Source organism: Haliotis cracherodii, unplaced genomic scaffold, assembly GCF_022045235.1.
Source record: "Haliotis cracherodii isolate W230 unplaced genomic scaffold, xgHalCrac1.p SCAF_9, whole genome shotgun sequence".
NCBI lineage: Eukaryota > Metazoa > Mollusca > Gastropoda > Lepetellida > Haliotidae > Haliotis > Haliotis cracherodii.
The window spans coordinates 50,508,222-50,527,663 of record NW_027266343.1 but is presented as its reverse complement, the minus strand read 5'-3'; the positions used below and the strand labels follow the sequence as shown (position 1 = coordinate 50,527,663).

The 19,442-nt window shown below is 43.9% G+C and overlaps 1 protein-coding gene across 6 annotated transcripts in view; it reads right to left on the bottom strand.

Moving 5' to 3' along the window:
• The window catches only part of LOC139452742 (dynactin subunit 1-like), a 51,936-nt gene continuing 32,494 nt past the window's right edge, over window positions 1-19,442 (bottom strand). For 4 of the 6 annotated variants that reach the window (XM_071234328.1, XM_071234329.1, XM_071234331.1 and 1 more), the window contains 13 exons: window positions 18,148-18,247; window positions 16,993-17,086; window positions 15,093-15,125; window positions 11,129-11,257; window positions 9,800-9,942; window positions 9,106-9,248; window positions 7,652-7,716; window positions 7,289-7,360; window positions 4,542-4,697; window positions 3,660-3,717; window positions 3,227-3,318; window positions 2,101-2,196; window positions 1-1,907 (listed from right to left, as the gene is read on the bottom strand). In XM_071234328.1, the coding sequence (XP_071090429.1) occupies window positions 1,770-1,907; window positions 2,101-2,196; window positions 3,227-3,318; window positions 3,660-3,717; window positions 4,542-4,697; window positions 7,289-7,360; window positions 7,652-7,716; window positions 9,106-9,248; window positions 9,800-9,942; window positions 11,129-11,257; window positions 15,093-15,125; window positions 16,993-17,086; window positions 18,148-18,247 (1,319 nt within the window). In that variant the 3' untranslated portion in view covers window positions 1-1,769. The remainder of the gene's footprint in view (window positions 1,908-2,100; window positions 2,197-3,226; window positions 3,319-3,659; window positions 3,718-4,541; window positions 4,698-7,288; window positions 7,361-7,651; window positions 7,717-9,105; window positions 9,249-9,799; window positions 9,943-11,128; window positions 11,258-15,092; window positions 15,126-16,992; window positions 17,087-18,147; window positions 18,248-19,442) is intronic. The other 2 variants (XM_071234332.1, XM_071234334.1) reach the window with 1 other exon arrangement.

The following is a 19,442-nucleotide window of genomic DNA, read 5'->3' as shown; positions in this document are numbered from 1 at the left end:
CACAAACAAAGACAGTTTCAAGGCAAGTGTTTTACTGGCAGTCATAAAGCACATTGATAATATTCTACATCATGGCAGCAGCGGTACATGCAGGAAGGTGTCCCGACAGTGTTATAGCTCCAGCACTGTCTCTGTAAACACAGTTGTGTGGCACCTATACATGAGGTGGTAGATACAGCTTGCCGTCAACCTCCGCTGCATCACATGCAGGAAGAGATACGCCCGGAGCACACAGGGATAATGGTTCACAGTTCAGTATTGTAGATTCACCTGCAGACAGCTTAAGTACAATTTAGAAGATTTCTACAATAGTCAGTCTAAATCTCTTCGAAATACATTGGTCATCTGTCAACAATGGGTCGATCATCCTCCTCGAAAGTCTTGGGGGATATATCCCACTGCCTTCAATAATCCTGAACATACTAGAACCACACTGTGGGATTCAAATTGTACATCAAAACAGTGGTCACTATAATGGTTTTTTATGCCCAAGGTGATATAGTTTGTAGGAGAATGCAGCACCCATGGAAGGTGACCAATGGCATTGTCTGCAGCTGGAAAACAATATATCAGTTCTGGGTAGCGTTGTACAAAGTAACTTTAGCCCTACAACTATCATTAGTCTATGTTAAGGTATAGCAGTTACGATCACCTTATCACTAAGATCACTTTCTACAATAGCATCCTGGCCCCACAAAGCGATCGTAGCTGAACGATTGTTGTATAAAATCTGCTAAATTACTTTGTGCAACGATAGCTCTATGACTGTCGGAAGTCTATGTTAAAGTATACAAGTAACAATAGTCATGGCACCATGATCATTTTGTGAAACGGGACCCAGGTCTAGATCTATGACTGTCGGAAGTCTATGTTAAAGTACTTTGTGAAACGATACCTCTATGACTGTCGGAGGTCTATGTTAAAGTATACAAGTAACAATAGTCATGGCACCATGATCATTTTGTGAAACGGGACCCAGGTCTAGATCTATGACTTGTCGTAAGTCTATGTTAAAGTACTTTGTGAAACGATACCTCTATGACTGTCGGAAGTCTATGTTAAAGTATACAAGTAACAATAGTCATGGCACCACGATCATTTTGTGAAACGGGACCCAGGTCTAGATCTATGACTTGTCGTAAGTCTATGTTACAGTACTGGAGTTACGATAGTCGTGGTTTTGCAATCACTTTGAGAAACATGACCGAAGTCTATGACTGTTGTAAGTCTATGTTAAGGTATGGGAGTAATGATAGTCGAGGCCCTACGATCACTTTGTGAAACGGGACCCAGGTCTATAACTGACAGAGCTGATGCAGGGACAAGCATCCCTGTTGTTGAGAAACAATAGAGAAGTAACAATGGTTATCATGATTATGTTGAAGAAACATAACTAATAATGCTCATAACAATCACCAAAGACACCAGCACTTATCACCCACAGCACATAGAGGACAATAAATATTTAGAAATAACGGTCGAATATTCAATATTGCACAATGAGGCCACAACAAACCAACAGGTATTTTCCCAACAGGTCATACTTGCGAAACCAAACAACCTGAGCTCACATCTCAGTTTAACAAATCAAAGAGCTGTTACTTTTAAGTTCAAGTTTGTACATGCGAAAAGGCGCTGCAGAGATAAAACTGTTCATACAGAAAGCTCTTGGTGTGCTGTTACTACAAATTGAATGCATTTTGTTTTCAGATGAGTTTGGGTTTTTTTCTGGTGTGATGCTTTGTTGTGGCCTGAGTGGAAGCTTTGTTCTAGCTGATGAATTTCCCATGAATCCTCCTCAGTTGATCGGGCGACACGTTGATCGGGATTGTCTCCCCTTTACCACCTTTGAATGGCACTGTTATAATTCCTAGCTTCAGGGAGTCTCCACTCTTCTCATGCAGCACCTGCACACAGAGCAACAGCAGTTGAGAGGGAAGTATTATATGCTGATGTAACAACTGGTTACAAGAGCTGTAGTACATAAAGACCAACTGACTAGCTATATGATCAGAGCTTCAGGTCACAGCTTTTTCTGTTGTCTAGCATGTCTACTGAAAGCTGACTGGAATGGAATAAAGGATCATTTTCTGAACATACCCGAGCAAACTGTGGTGTTGGGAACGTGGAGAAGTCTGTTCGGACCTGGCCACCCGTTCTGTACGATGCCAGCAGAGTCGTTACTTGGACCTGAACCTGGGAAACGTAAGGAGAAGATGCAGAATGGATACACATTTGTTTTGAGTGAGTGAGTGAGTGAGAATGGTATTACGCCGCTTTTAGTAATATTCCAGTAATATACCAGTAATATACCAAGAAATAAGAAGCAGGGTGCTACACAATGCAGAAATCACACATACAAAAGTGTGTAGAATGGATGCAGAGATAAATGTGTTGCATCCAAATGGATGCACAATAATATTCATTTGCACTAACTTCTGGACACGAGACATAAAGGTCCTGTGAGTGAGTGAGTATGGTTTTACACCGCTTTTAGCAATACTCCAGCAATATCACGGCGGGGGACACCAGAAATGGGCTTCACACATTGTACCCATGTCAGGAATCGAACCCGGTCTATGGCGTGACGAGCGAACGCTTTAACCGCTAGGCTACCCGACCTATACTGACAGATGGAATGCTACACTACCTCCTGTATCTGTCTCCATGGAGGTGAGGGAGGCCGTCTGCTCTCTACTTAAGTTAGTGTTATAGTGGTATATATACTGACAGACTGAATGCTAAACTACCCCCTGTATCTGCCTCTCCATGGATGTGTCTGCTCTCTATACAAGTTGGTGCTATTGAGTATATATACTGACAAACAATCCTACACTACTCCCTGTATCTGTCTCTCCATGGAGGTGAGGGAGGCCGTCTGCTCTCTACACAAGTTGGTGTTACAGGGGTGTATATACTGACAGACAATCCTACACTACCTCCTGTATCTGTCTCTCCATGGAGGTGAGGGAGGCCGTCTGCTCTCTACACAAGTTGGTGTTACAGGGGTGTATATACTGACAGACAATCCTACACTACCTCCTGTATCTCCATGGAGGTGAGGGAGGCCGTCTGCTCTCTACACAAGTTGGTGTTACAGGGGTATATATACTGACAGACAATCCTACACTACCTCCTGTATCTGTCTCTCCATGGAGGCCATCTGCTCTCTACACAAGTTGGTATTATAGGAGTATATATACTGACAGACTGAATCCTATACTACCTCCTGTATCTGTCTCTCCATGGAGGTGAGGGAGGCCGTCTGCTCCACAAGCTGTCGGGCAGGGTTGCTGCTCTCAGTCACAGGCTGTGATCCTGTACACATAAACTTGGTGAGAATCTATTATCTAAGAGATTTTGTACAGTAACATTTTACCTGTCATTGAAGAAATATTTCTTAATGCTGTGAGATCAAAACCAGTACTTCCTTAGGCAAAACCTTTTTGGAAAAGTCTGGTCCTCACAGTCAGAATGTTTATCATTGCCTTGCAGCAGGTTTAAATGTTGAATGTTCCACTGATGCTGGCAAAAACACAATTTTGAAACAAAACAAAAAAAGTGGCCAAATTAATTGACCACATAATAATTTACAGTTCCCTAACACAACCTATTTAAAAACTTAAGTAGCCATTGTAAACCTTTGAGTGACCACCCACCTGGCTTCCTCTTCGTGATGTCCACGACAGTTGGGCAGCAGCTCAACTTGTTGGCTTCCTGCAAACATCATTGCTCAGCATGAGTGAGTGAGTGAGTATGGTTTTACGCCGCTTTTAGCAATATTCCAGCAATATCACTGGGGGGACACCAGAAATGGGCTTACACATTGTACCCATGTCGGGAATCGAACCCGGGGCTTCGGAGTGAAGGGCCAACGCTTTAACCACAAGGCTACCCAACCGCCCCTTGCTCAGCATGAAATATACCTATCTGACTGGTCAGTCCCCATCTTGTAAAACTACCAATACAAGTTGGCACAATGGTTATCATGTCACTTGCTTGTTACATCATAAATGAGTCTCTTGACACTTTTGTGTTGTCATACGGAGTGACAGTGGACAGGCCACGTGAGAGATCGGACTGTCATCCAAACATATTTTAGCCAAACTAGATTCTAATATATATCATCTAAAAGAATGAAATATTTTGGTAAGCATATATATCCTTTCCAAAACAGATTGAAAGATAATGATTATTCGATTTTAAAAAAGCCGGTATTTTCTTTGGGAGAACAACCAATCCAGAATAAAACATAATGAAATATGAGTTCTCACAACATCAGAACCTTTGCCTCTTAGTCATGTTTGTAGGTTAGTATCTTCAAAATCCATAAATGTATGACACGATTGGGAAATCATTAGGAAAAACACATTTAATTCCCAGATAAGTTGCTCTTGTAAAGAAACAGAGTGTTTGAAAACAAAATGTTCATTAAGCTTAAATACGAGCAGGTTGTACTCTCGAGAAAACATGCCATCTATCCAAATAAACATATATTCATTATTCTTTACAAAAGATGTGGTTTCATGAAGTAAACATACAGCTAGCAGTGAGGCTGTCTTCCTGGCCAGTTTAGACAGCTCGCTTTTGCCAGGAACGTTGTCGGGGAGATCACCAATATCAACATGACCAGTCTGGTTGGCCATTCCGATTGGCTTACTTGGGATCCGGAGTGAGGGCAAGCTGGCAAGCTGGTTCTGTTAAAGTAGAAGTTTCTAGATCAGTAAAACTGGTCTGGGAGTCCCACAATACATCAGTAGACAGCTCTGGGGATCCTACAATACATCAGTAGACAGGTCTGGGACCCTACAATACATCAGTAGACAGGTCTGGGGACCCTACAATACATCAGTAGACAGGTCTGGGGCCCTACAATACATCAGTGAACAGGTCTGGGGATCCTACAATACATCAGTAGACATTCTGGGGATCCTACAATACATCAGTGAACAGGTCTGGGGATCCTACAATACATCAGTAGACAGGTCTGGGGATCCTACAATACATCAGTAGACAGGTCTGGGACCCTACAATACATCAGTGAACAGGTTTGGGGCCCTACAATACATCAGTAGACAGGTCTGGGGATCCTAAAATACATCAGTGAACAGGTCTGGGGACCCTACAATACATCAGTAAACAGGTTCCGGGGCCCTACAATACATCAGTGAACAGGTCTGGGGCCCTACAATACATCAGTGAACAGGTCTGGGGCCCTACAATACATCAGTGAACAGGTCTGGGGCCCTACAATACATCAGTAGACAGGTCTGGGGACCCTACAATACATCAGTGAGCAGGTCTGGGGATCCTACAATACATCAGTGAACAGGTCTGGGGACCCTACAATACATCAGTAGACAGGTCTGGGGATCCTCGAATACATCAGTAGACAGGTCTGGGACCCTACAATACATCAGTGAACAGGTTTGGGGCCCTACAATACATCAGTAGACAGGTCTGGGGATCCTAAAATACATCAGTGAACAGGTCTGGGGACCCTACAATACATCAGTAAACAGGTTCCGGGGCCCTACAACACATCAGTGAACAGGTCTGGGGCCCTACAATACATCAATGAACAGGTCTGGGGCCCTACAATACATCAGTGAACAGGTCTGGGGCCCTACAATACATCAGTAGACAGGTCTGGGGATCCTACAATACATCAGTGAGCAGGTCTGGGGATCCTACAATACATCAGTGAACAGGTCTGGGGACCCTACAATACATCAGTAGACAGGTCTGAGACCCTACAATACATCAGTGAACAGGTCTGGGGATCCTACAATACATCAGTAGACAGGTCTGGGGATCCTACAATACATCAGTGAACAGGTCTGGGGATCCTACAATACATCAGTAGACAGGTCTGGGGGCCCTACAATACATCAGTGAACAGGTCTGGGGACCCTACAATACATCAGTGAGCAGGTCTGGGGATCCTACAATACATCAGTGAACAGGTCTGGGGACCCTACAATACATCAGTAGACAGGTCTGGGGATCCTACAATACATCAGTAGACAGGTCTGGGACCCTACAATACATCAGTGAACAGGTTTGGGGCCCTACAATACATCAGTGAGCAGGTCTGGGGATCCTACAATACATCAGTGAACAGGTCTGGGGACCCTACAATACATCAGTAAACAGGTTCCGGGGCCCTACAATACATCAGTGAACAGGTCTGGGGACCCTACAATACATCAGTGAACAGGTCTGGGGATCCTACGATATATCAGTGAAAAGGTCTGGGGATTCTACAATACATCAGTGAACAGGTCTGGGGGTCCCACAATACATCAGTAGACAGGTCTGGGGCCCTACAATACAACAGTGAACAGGTCTGGGGCCCTACAATACAACAGTGAACAGGTCTGGGGACCCTACAATACATCAGTGAACAGGTCTGGGGACCCTACAATACATCAGTAAACAGGTTCCGGGGCCCTACAATACAACAGTGAACAGGTCTGGGGCCCTACAATACATCAGTGAACAGGTCTGGGGCCCTACAATACATCAGTAGACAGGTCTGGGGATCCTACAATACATCAGTGAGCAGGTCTGGGGATCCTACAATACATCAGTGAACAGGTCTGGGGACCCTACAATACATCAGTAGACAGGTCTGGGGATCCTACAATACATCAGTGAACAGGTCTGGGGATCCTACAATACATCAGTAGACAGGTCTGGGGGCCCTACAATACATCAGTGAACAGGTCTGGGGACCCTACAATACATCAGTGAACAGGTCTGGGGATCCTACGATATATCAGTGAACAGGTCTGGGGATCCTACAATACATCAGTGAACAGGTCTGGGGGTCCCACAATACATCAGTAGACAGGTCTGGGGCCCTACAATACATCAGTGAACAGGTCTGGGGCCCTACAATACATCAGTAGACAGGTCTGGGGATCCTACAATACATCAGTGAACAGGTCTGGGGACCCTACAATACATCAGTGAACAGGTCTGGGGCCCTACAATACAACAGTGAACAGGTCTGGGGCCCTACAATACAACAGTGAACAGGTTTGGGGATCCTAAAATACATCAGTGAACAGGTCTGGAGGTCTTAGAATACTTCACAGGAAAGTCCTGCAGGTCTTAGAATACATCAGAGGACAGTCTTGGAGGTCTTAGAATACATCATGGAAAAGTCCTGGAGGTCTTGGAGTACATCACAGGACAGTCCTGGTGGTCTTAGAATACATCACAGGACAGTCCTGGAGGTGATGGAATACATTAGATGACCGCTCTTGGGATCTGAACTCACCTTCATCTTGGAGGCTTTCAGGCGGAGGTTTTCACTTTTCACAAAGCGCAGCGCTTCACGGAGACAGTTGTTCTGAAGTGATCAACAACATGACATTCACACAAACAGACTTCTATGTGTCTAACAGTGAAGGGACTGATGAAAGCTTACTCTATCCAACACCCTTCAATCCTCCCATGTTACCTTTCACTCATACAACAATCAGTGGCATACCTGTTTAATTATCTACCATCAAGAAAACTGTAATTGTGTTTCTAATCAGAATTTCATTTTCAACAATGTATTTAACAAATAAATAATGCTCCCTGCTTAAAAGATATCTGCTTCTATTCCTCATACCAAAGTACCCCTGGCTCGTCTCACCTGTTGTAGCAGGATCGGGGAGTCCTGGACGGGTAGCTCCACCCCACCCCCAGGGGATGCAGCACCTGCAACACAGAACACTCAAGTCAGTATTGGGAGGCTAGTCTTCCCGGGCTGCTTCACAGCAGGGAGTCCATGTTGAGAATATGGACACACATAACCTTACATTATCTGAGTCAGTGAAGGGGTGTACAGACAACTGGCAGTGTGGTTTATTGGGAAAACATTGACTGATGCCATGACGGTACAATACTGTCAGATGAAAGTTGAAGTTTAATCCCCAATCCAAGGACAATCAATACACAGCAGACGATGTGGCCACCCAATTACCACTTCAACTACCAGTTTTCCATGAATCCTGAGAACCTGATAAGTCTTGTAATTCCCAAGGGGAAGATGGCTTATGGATGAAACTTCATAAATAATAAAAATAAACTTCAAAACATTTGTCCTACCACCCCATCACCCACCTGTCTGACCACCCCATCACCCACCTGTCTGACCACCCCATCACCAACCTGTCTGACCACCCCATCACCCACCTGTCTGACCTCCCATTCACCCACCTGTCTGACCACCCCATCACCCACCTGTCTGACCACCCCATCACCCACCTGTCTGACCACCCCATCACCCACCTGTCTGACCACCCCATCACCCACCTGTCTGACCTCCCTATCACCCACCTGTCTGACCTCCCTATCACCCACCTGTCTGACCTCCCCATCACCCACCTGTCTGACCACCCCATCACCCACCTGTCTGACCTCCCCATCACCCACCTGTCTGACCACCCCATCACCCACCTGTCTGACCTCCCCATCACCCACCTGTCTGACCACCCCATCACCCACCTGTCTGACCACCCCATCACCCACCTGTCTGACCACCCCATCACCCACCTGTCTGACCTCCCTATCACACACCTGTCTGACCACCCCATCACCCACCTGTCTGACCTCTCCATCACCCACCTGTCTGACCCCCCCATAACCCACCTGTCTGGCCACCCTATCGCCCACCTGTCTGACCACCCCATCACCCACCTGTCTGACCCCCCCATCGCCCACCTGTCTGACCTCCCCATCACCCACCTGTCTGACCACCCCATCACCCACCTGTCTGACCACCCCATCACCCACCTGTCTGACCACCCCATCACCCACCTGTCTGACCACCCCATCACCCACCTGTCTGACCTCCCTATCACACACCTGTCTGACCACCCCATCACCCACCTGTCTGACCACCCCATCACCCACCTGTCTGACCTCCCCATCACCCACCTGTCTGACCCCCCCATCACCCACCTGTCTGGCCACCCTATCGCCCACCTGTCTGACCACCCCATCACCCACCTGTCTGACCCCCCCATCGCCCACCTGTCTGACCTTCCCATCACCCACCTGTCTGACCACCCCATCACCCACCTGTCTGACCACCTCATCACCCACCTGTCTGGCCCGAGGACTGCCTGGTGAGTCCCTCCAAGAGGGTTTTCTTGGATAGCACCTTCAGCCTGTCCTTCAGCTCAAGCTTCTCCTGCTCCAGAGTGTCGATGTCACTCTGCAGGGTGTCCATCGTCTCCTCAAACTCCCTGCAACACAAACATCAAGTAAGTCACTGCACCACTGGAGGAACAGGCAAAAACTGTACTGTGAGGAATCACTAGCCAATAACAGAAAGAGACTCGTGACTTCTCTGACGCCAGGGCTCCATTCCTATCGTAGCTATCATAGCGCTACGACTGTTGTAAGCCTATGTTCAAGTATGGAAGTTACGATCATCTTTGAGCTACTATCACTTTCTGGATCAGGGCCCAGATCTCCATGCCTTGAGGTAATAGCAGAGTGAGTGATTGGTGTATTAGCTACAACAATTTCACGTATGGGTATCAGGCACAGAACAAGTAAACCAAGGCTTGACACTGTGAGCTTCCATACTTTTTGTCTTGGAACAATATGACAATATTCCCATCACACAATATGAGGTCTGATGGGAAGATTGCCCAAACCAAGTCCCATCCATCATCAACTGATTCCCTATATTCAGCTCATATCTGGATGGATGTATCTGTGTCTGGAGTTGAATGGAGGGTATCACTATTGACTTACACACCATCCAAGCCCACCTTCAGACATCACTTACTTCTCCTTCTTCTTCATGCTGATGTTCAGCTCGTCGAGTTTCCGCTGTATCTTGTCCACACGACTGTCGCCGTCTTTGGAGGCGTTCTCCAACTTCTTCTCAACCAGTTCCACTCGGACCTGCTGCTCACTGAGCTCTTCTTGCTGGGGACACACGAGGAAATACATCTTGAGACATGTACACAGACCTCTCTTATAGGGACACACAAGGACATACATCTTGAGACATGTACACAGACCTCTCTCATAGGAACACACGAGGACACACATCTTGAGACATGTACACAGACCTCTCTTATAGGGACACACGAGGACATACATCTTGAGACATGTACACAGACCTCTCTTATTGGAACACACAAGGATGTAACTCTTGTTCAGAAATATACAGACCTCTCTTATCAGACATACAAGGATGTGCACAATAATAACCATATTGTGGAGACATATACACATTTAAGCAGGCCTTGTAAACAAGCCTTATGGGGCCCTGACATTCTTTGATGAATGGCGTTAACATTCACACTTACAGAACAGGTGCCTGTCACACTGGTCACCACCATCATACCCAATGATCCTGCCACGTTGTGCAGAGGAAGTTGTAAATAGGCTTAATGATCATATGATTCAAGTCCCCCGATACACCATCGCCAGGTTCTCAGAATCAGTTCAGCTAATTCTTAAAATTTCGTTCACACCAAGAGACCAGAGTGTCATTCATTGACAGAAACCAGGGTTCCGGAAACGGTGATATGCACCGGACATGTCCGATTGGGAATCTCAAATGTCCGGTTTAAAATATTGCTTACCGGACATTTAAATTTTTCTGTCCAGACATTTTAAAAAACAAACAAGGTCAAAATAATTGATGAGCATTAACGGATTTATTGACTGTTATTTCCGGTATTACGTGATCACGGTGATCGGCTGATAATGTTATCTGAGATTGGGGAAAACATTGTGTCATTGGAAAACTTTAGTTTGTTAAAAATGTTTGTAAATTTTGGGAGCCATTTTTTACCGCACGCTATAACCGAAATAGCGCTATATTAAAGCGCACAATAACGAGGGAACACTGAACGTAACAATTTGTAATGTGTGTGAAAAGTCATACTAAATTACGCTATATGAAGGGGGCGTGGCCTAAATGCAAATGTCTGATTGGTATTTTAAATTTTCCGGACCCCTGACAGAAACCGTGACTTTTCTCTAGAGGAAAATTACCTTACCAGCAAATCAGTTCAGCTAAGTTTTAAAAGTTCCATTGTCCACCAAGTGCACACACCGAGTACCTGACAGTGCCGCTTTCAACAAGTGGGCCGAATCTCACCTTGAGTCTCAGCTGTTTCTTCAGCTCCTTCACATCATCATCCTTGGCATCCATCTTGAACTTCATGACCTCAATGTCCGCGATCTGGGACCTGACCATGTTAGCACGCTGCTTGACTGGTGGCACCACCTGGTGAGAGAAAACACAAAAATGTAGAAACAGCCAAACAAGCGAACACACTCCTTACACTGACAGCTAATGAAGGAGTGAGTATGACAATGGGGTCTGAAGTATTGCAGCTACATCTTGACATCATGTCTACATCATAGCCTGAAACAAACCTGTAGTAGACAGGGACATCGAATGCTGGCATCTGGGACTCCTTGTGCAAGAGTGAGTGAGTGAATCTAATGCTAGCATCTGGGGCTTCTCGGGCAAGAGTGAATGAGTGACTCTAATGTAATCTGGGGGCTTCTCAGGCAAGAGTAAATGAGTGAGTCTAATGTAATCTGGGGGCTTCTCAGACAAGAGTGAATGAGTGAGTCTAATGTAATCTGGGGGCTTCTCAGGCAAGAGTGAATGAGTGAATCTGATGCTAGCATCTAGGACTTCTCGGGCAAGAGTGAGTGAGTGAATCTAATGCTGGCATCTCGGGCTTCTCGGGCAAGAGTGATAGAGTGAATCTAATGCTGGCATCTTGGGCTTCTCAGGCAAGAGTGAATGAGTGAATCTGATGCTAGCATCTCGGACTTCTCGGGCAAGAGTGAGTGAGTGAATCTAATGCTGGCATCTGGGGCTTCTCGGGCGAGAGTGAATGAGTGAATCTAATGCTGGCATCTGGGGCTTCTCGGGCAAGAGTGAATGAGTGAATCTAAAGCTAGCATCTGGGGCTTTTCATACAAGAGTTAGTGAGTGAATCTAATGTAATCTGGGGGCTTCTCATAAAAGAGTTAGTGAGTGAATCTAATGTAACCTGGGGGCTTCTCATACAAGAGTGAGTGAGTGAATCTAATGTAATCCGGGGGCTTCTCAGGCAAGAGTTAGTGAGTGAATCTAATGTTATCTGGGGGCTTCTCATACAAGAGTTAGTGATTGAATCTAATGTTATCTGGGGGCTTCTCAGGCAAGAGTTAGTGAGTGAATCTAATGTTATCTGGGGGCTTCTCATACAAGAGTGAGTGAGTGAATCTAATGTAATCCAGGGGCTTCTCATACAAGAGTGAGTGAGTGAATCTAATGTAATCTGGGGGCTTCTCATACAAGAGTGAGTGAGTGAGTGAATCTAATGTAATCTGGGGGCTTCTCAGGCAAGAGTGAGGGAGTGAATCTAATGCTGGCATCTGGGACTTCTCGGGCAAGAGTGAGTGAGTGAATCTTAATGCTGACATCTAGGGCTATTCATACAAGAGTTAGTGAGTGAAACTAATGCAATCTGGGGGCTTCTCATACAAGAGTGAGTGAGTGAATCTAATGCTGGCATCTAGGGCTTTTCATACAAGAGTTAGTGAGTGAATCTAATGTAATCTGGCAGCTTCTCATGCAAGAGTGAGTGAGTGAATCTAATGTTATCTGGGGGCTTCTCATACAAGAGTTAGTGAGTGAATCTAATGTTATCTGGGGGCTTCTCAGGCAAGAGTTAGTGAGTGAATCTAATGTTATCTGGGGGCTTCTCATACAAGAGTGAGTGAGTGAATCTAATGTAATCCAGGGGCTTCTCATACAAGAGTGAGTGAGTGAATCTAATGTAATCTGGGGGCTTCTCACACAAGAGTGAGTGAGTGAATCTAATGTAATCTGGGGGCTTCTCATACAAGAGTTAGTGAGTGAATCTAATGTAATCTGTGGGCTTCTCATAAAAGAGTTAGTGAGTGAATCTAATGTAATCCAGGGGCTTCTAATACAAGAGTGAGTGAGTGAATCTAATGTAATCTGGGGGCTTCTCATACAAGAGTGAGTGAGTGAATCTAATGTAATCTGGGGGCTTCTCATACAAGAGTTAGTGAGTGAATCTAATGTAATCTGGGGGCTTCTCATAAAAGAGTTAGTGAGTGAATCTAATGTAATCCAGGGGCTTCTCATACAAGAGTGAGTGAGTGAATCTAATGTAATCTGAGGGCTTCTCATAAAAGAGTTAGTGAGTGAATCTAATGTAATCCGGGGGCTTCTCATACAAGAGTGAGTGAGTGAATCTAATGTAATCCAGGGGCTTCTCATACAAGAGTGAGTGAGTGAATCTAAAGTAATCTGGGGGCTTCTCATACAAGAGTGAGTGAGTGAATCTAATGTAATCTGGGGGCTTCTCATACAAGAGTGAGTGAGTGAATCTAATGTAATCTGGGGGCTTCTCATACAAGAGTTAGTGAGTGAATCTAATGTAATCTGGGGGCTTCTCATAAAAGAGTTAGTGAGTGAATCTAATGTAATCCAGGGGCTTCTCATACAAGAGTGAGTGAGTGAATCTAATGTAATCCAGGGGCTTCTCATACAAGAGTGAGTGAGTGAATCTAATGTAATCTGGGGGCTTCTCATACAAGAGTGAGTGAGTGAAACTAATGTAATCTGGGGGCTTCTCATACAAGAGTTGGTGAGTGAATCTAATGTAATCTGGGGGCTTCTCATACAAGAGTGAGTGAGTGAAACTAATGTAATCTGGGGGCTTCTCATACAAGAGTTGGTGAGTGAATCTAATGTAATCTGGGGGCTTCTCATACAAGAGTGAGTGAGTGAATCTAATGTTATCTGGGGGCTTCTCAGGCAAGAGTGAGTGAGTGAGTCTAATGTTATCTGGGGGCTTCTCATACAAGAGTGAGCGAGTATGCTTTTATGCCATTTTTGCAATATTCCAGCAATATCACGGCGGGGGTCACAAGAAATGAGCTTCACACATTGTACCCATGTCGGGAATCGAACCCGGGTCTTCGGCAGGACGAGCAAACGCCTTAACCACTAGGCTACCCGACCGCCCCTTTCTCATACAAGAGTTAGTGAGTGAATCTAATGCTATCTGGGGGCTTCTCATACAAGAGTTAGTGAGTGAATCTAATGCTGTAACCTGGAAGCTTCTCATGTAAGATATTCTATTGACAATGAAGCTGAAAAAAATACTAAACTTAATCATTCAGGCTGTAATATCCAATAATTTCTCATTATCATTATAGGAAATAATTCAAATAAGATTTAACATGCCATTTAAGAATTGGGACTTTTAAAAAATGTTTATATTCATGATATCAATGCTGTTTAGAGCCCTACTTGAAAACAACCAAGGCAATTGCCATCTGTGTGTCCAACAAACAAAGCTGCATGCAAACACACATCTCACAACCAGCTTGGGCATGGAAACAATGTTGAAAAAAGACTGACATGACACTGTCGTCATGGACACAGTGTTGATTACAAGCTGATAGCACACAGTTGTCATGGAAACAATGATGAATACAAGCTGGCATTACACTGTTGTCATGGAAACAATGATGAATACAAGCTGGCATTACACCGTTGTCATGGAAACAATGATGAATACAAGCTTGCATTACACTGTTGCCATGGAAACAAGGATGAATACAAGCTGGCATTACACAGTTGTCATGGAAACAAGGATGAATACAAGCTGGCATTACACTGTTGTCATGGAAACAAGGATGAATACAAGCTGGCATTACACTGTTGTCATGGAAACAATGATGAATGCAAGCTGGCATTACACTGTTGTCATGGAAACAATGATGAATACAAGCTGACAGCACACTGTTGTCATGGAAACAATGATGAATACAAGCTGGCATTACACTGTTCTCATCAACATAATACACTGATAAGCATCATGCATGATGAACTCAATATTTCACAATCGTAAACACGAAAGAAGCAGTTGAGATAAGACATTCCAAAACTAAATTAACATTTTTCTGTAGTTTCTTTGCATGAGAAAGTATAACATGCAATTGTAGAAAATGAATCATTGTCTTTTTGCACACAAACTTAAAGATATTCATCCAAATTACAATACACAGGTGAATGTTACCACTGTTTTGGATGAAGTTATAAATCCTGATGGCTGGAAAACAATGGCATGGGAAGATTGGTATGGTGATAGTCATGACTTCTTGAAGCCATCATGTTGAATGGCCAGTGTTCCCGATTACCAGTAATTATCAGTTCTTTACCAGTAAAATTTGTCTTGGACCGGTAATTCATGTAACTGTCAGTCCTTGTGGACCGGCAAATGAAGCAAATTATAAATCTTTGTTGTCGAACAAAATAGTAAAGTAGTCTCAAATGAAAGTGAACTTTGTGTTACTTCAGAGATAACATCATTGAATTTGTTAGCCATGAGTGAGTGAGTGAGTGAGTTGGGTTTAACGCCGCTTTTAACAGTATTCCAGTTATATCACGGCATGTCAGCTTAATGTGGGAGGAAAGCCCCAACTGATGCAGGTTTACAACTTCAGTGAAATACACGAGCACGGGTATGGTACTGACAAACCTAGAAACATAATTGGGTCGAATCGGGATTCGAACCCAAAATCATAGGTTTCTGGCGTGCACAGCCATGTGCTGTGCCTCAGACGACTGGGCCACCCGTGCCCCTTTGCCAGCCATGAACTTACACAGCATTGTTGATGATGTTGAAAGAATTAAAACTAGGTAAAAGTTGGGACTGACAAAAATTAGGGGGGAGTGTTAATTTTTAGAGTTTTAAAAACTAGTGGGAACACTGATGGCCACATTATGGGCCTAACATATCATTGTACCAAGGTGGGAAACTGAACCTGGGTCTTCTGCCTGATAGCAAATGCTTTAACCACTGGGCTACCCCGCCACATCAGAAACAGATGAGGCTATGAATGTTTAGGACTTGTATACCTCTGATACTGTCAGAATACTCAGTCTACGTGTGATCAACACATGGATGAATGAAGGTCAGATCTTTATATCACATATTTAAACCATTGCCACCCTATGGTGCAGACATGATGGAATTAAACTTGAGGCTTTTAAACATCCATCGTGTCATCCAAACAAGGGAATTACCCGTCCACCAACAGCTCCCGCCTAGTCAGTGTTCGTAAAGGGGTACCTACAGTTCATGTGGATTGCTGCTATAGTCATTAATTCCACCAGATTTTTTACTTTTAACAATAAGGTCATGACAAGGACCCCTTAACGTTTCTGCTTAATTTCAAACACTGCTAGTTCCAATTTGTTATTCAAATGTCCCACCATTCCAAACCATCTCCTATTTTTCTGTCTGTGTGTTGCAGTCAGTATAGTTGTCATTGGTCAAAGGAAACTAACACTGAGTAAATAATTGGATTACAATGACAGTACAGATGTCATGCAATGCAGAGCTCCAACAGGACTCCATTCCTGCGACATACAATGTCCAGGGATTTATCCAGGATTCTAAACTAAGCATCCCTGGCAGGCAAATTGCGAAAAATCATTATTTTGTTCAAAACTGGGATTTTTTAAAGTTTTATTTTTCATAAAATGAGAGGAAAGCCCATTTGAACATTGTATTTTGAGATTGCACTTAATGCAATAATATATAACTAAGCATTACATGTTCCTATTTATCCGTCCTGTTGAAAAACAGTTTTTTTCTACAAAGCCATAGAATTAGTTATTTGTTATATACATATATGTTAAATTGGGAAACTTCCATTTTGGGAATGTTAAATGACATTTGCTGCAGACTTGAAGCCTAATATTGGCTTCTGAGCACGTCTAGATAAATCCCTGATGTCACAACACCAAATCCTTGGAGGTACACAAAATTCTAAGCCTCAAGGTTTATATGACTTTGGACTTCCATCAGGAGCTATTACCACTGTGAATGTCCTGCCTTCTGTGGCCGGCCAGAGGAACTAAGAACACAGTGGACAGCTGAACTGATCACGACAGACAAAACATACACGTACCGTCATGTCCCTGGTGCCATCAAAGTCGTACTCGCCATTCTCCATGGCGTTGGCCAGCTTGTTCATCGTCCCAACCACAATACCGAATGAGAGCCTGCAATCACAACCACATATCATACTTTGCCTCTAATTATATAAAGTTGATAAGATCAGAGGGACATCCACACTATTCTTGCAGCCACTTTTTTAATTTCCAAATGATGGAAAGGGTGAGTGAGTGAGTTAAAATTTAACATCACATTGGCAATATTTCTGCCGAATCGTGACGAGAGAAAGTACTCCATTCAAAATAGATATATTTAGACTATAAAAAAAACTGTCGTTGGAGGACAGTAAAATAACTAGACTTATCACACATTTTATTTGAAACTAGAATAGAACCATAAAAAGATGAAACCATGCATAACAATACATGGTAGTAACGAGCTATAGATTGCCAGGCACTGAAGGTAGATCACCATACTAGGGACCATGGGGACTTATAGTACCTTTGCTACCTGCATGGGTGAGGTCAGGTGAAATGGGGTTTAACATCGCTTCCAAGATTATTGCACTTATACAGCGATGTGCATGCACGTGTGTGTGTGTGTGTGTGTGTGTGTGTGTGTGTGTGTGTGTGTGTGTGTGTGTGTGTGTGTGTGTGTGTGTGTGTGTGTGTGTGTGTGTGTGTGTGTGTGTGTGTGTGTGTGTGTGTGTGTGTGTGTGTGTGTCTGCTTGTACTAGTCCGGACTGATGCCGATTTATAGTGCTAGCTCACTGAGATACCATGCTGCAGTTGAACATGAATACCACTCAGACACAGTATACTGACTCCCGAGCCGACCAGTCCTTGTTTTAGCCCCTTATGCCGAGCGCCAGACAGGGTAACAACAAGTACCATCTTTTAACGTCTTGGTATGACGCAGCAGAGGATCAAACCCCAGACCTTCCGCTCTACGGGCAGACGCTCTACCACTAGACCATGGAGGCAGTCTGCTACCTGCATGGACCAAATGATGGAAAGAGAGAGATGGTATACCTTAGTGCAGTTAGCAGTAATACAGTTAACTCAAAGCTGCCTGTCATGTAAACAAGTCTGGTCTTATTGTCTTTAGCTTTATGCCACTTTCAGTAGTCTTCCTTAAAATGATAATTCCTTAAATATCCCTGACTGACCTCAGACACTCATAGGGTCCATTGTCTTCCTTGCCATAGACCCGGTCTGTGGCCTGGTATGCCAGCTCCTCCAGCTTCTTGGGCATAAGACCCTCAGCATCTAGACAAATCGTGAACGAACATTAGCTCATCATCTGGTGAATGTCAGGCCATATCATGAACAGACACTAGTTCTCTTGTCTTCAACATACTCATACTCCGTCTGGAGACACTTGTCGTGCTAAGAATGACTAAAACCACTTCAAATCTTATATGGTGATAAGTCACAAGACTGACGAATTTACCCAACACTTTTTGTGATGAAGGTATGGTATATCGAGATATTACACCTCTAGGGGTGAGATACAGATACAATATCTCCCTTAATTACTTACTGTATGAAACGTTATGATCACTGATGGTACAATTATGCTGACAGGAAAACAAATGTTGAAGAAAAGGTGCAGCATTGATAAAAGATAAACTGAATTAAAGCCAGGAGTAGATTAAGATGCTGTAAAATAAAAGTAAGTTTGCAGCACTGTGAGGGTGTGGAGGGATGGGTGCCATCTCATATCTCAGTCACTGCAACTACTTAAATCAAGTAGTACTAGTGTCAATAAGTTCCCAAAATCAAAAAGAATTAAGAATTCAAAGAATTAAATCTTTATATTTAAAAATCTTATTCAAGATAACATATTCAACCAAATACCAATAAAAGACTTCGTAAAAAACTTTCCAAAGAGATTTACTTGGCCAAAATTATTTCTAAATGTCTTATTATCTTTATGAAGGTTTCATAAAACCAAATATTACATTATAAAACACATCCATATATAGAGTCTTGATGAGGTGCCCCCTCCACCCACAACCCAACACACCACCCCCTTGCTAGTCTGGCTAGGCTTCTGGTACCCCCAGCTACTGGAGAGAGAGCTACCGAGTAGCCATCATGCAGGTTAGTAGCACCCCAGAGGATTCCGCATTCATAACATGCATACCATTAGTACATGATTATGATTCAATGATAATCGTTTCCCTATTCTCAATGCAATAACCAGCCCCTGCACTCTCTGTCAGATCAGCGGCCGACTTCTGCCAGAATGTTGTCAAGCAGCCATGCCATCCAAGGTTACAGCTTTCTCTTCTTTGTTTGTTGTTTAACGCCGCACTCAGCAATATTCCAGCTATATAATGGCGGTCTGTAAATAATTGTGTCTGGACCAAACAATCCAGTGATTGACATCATGAGCATCGAACCACGCAATTAGAATACGATGACATGCATCAAGCAAGTCAGCGAGCCTGACCACCCG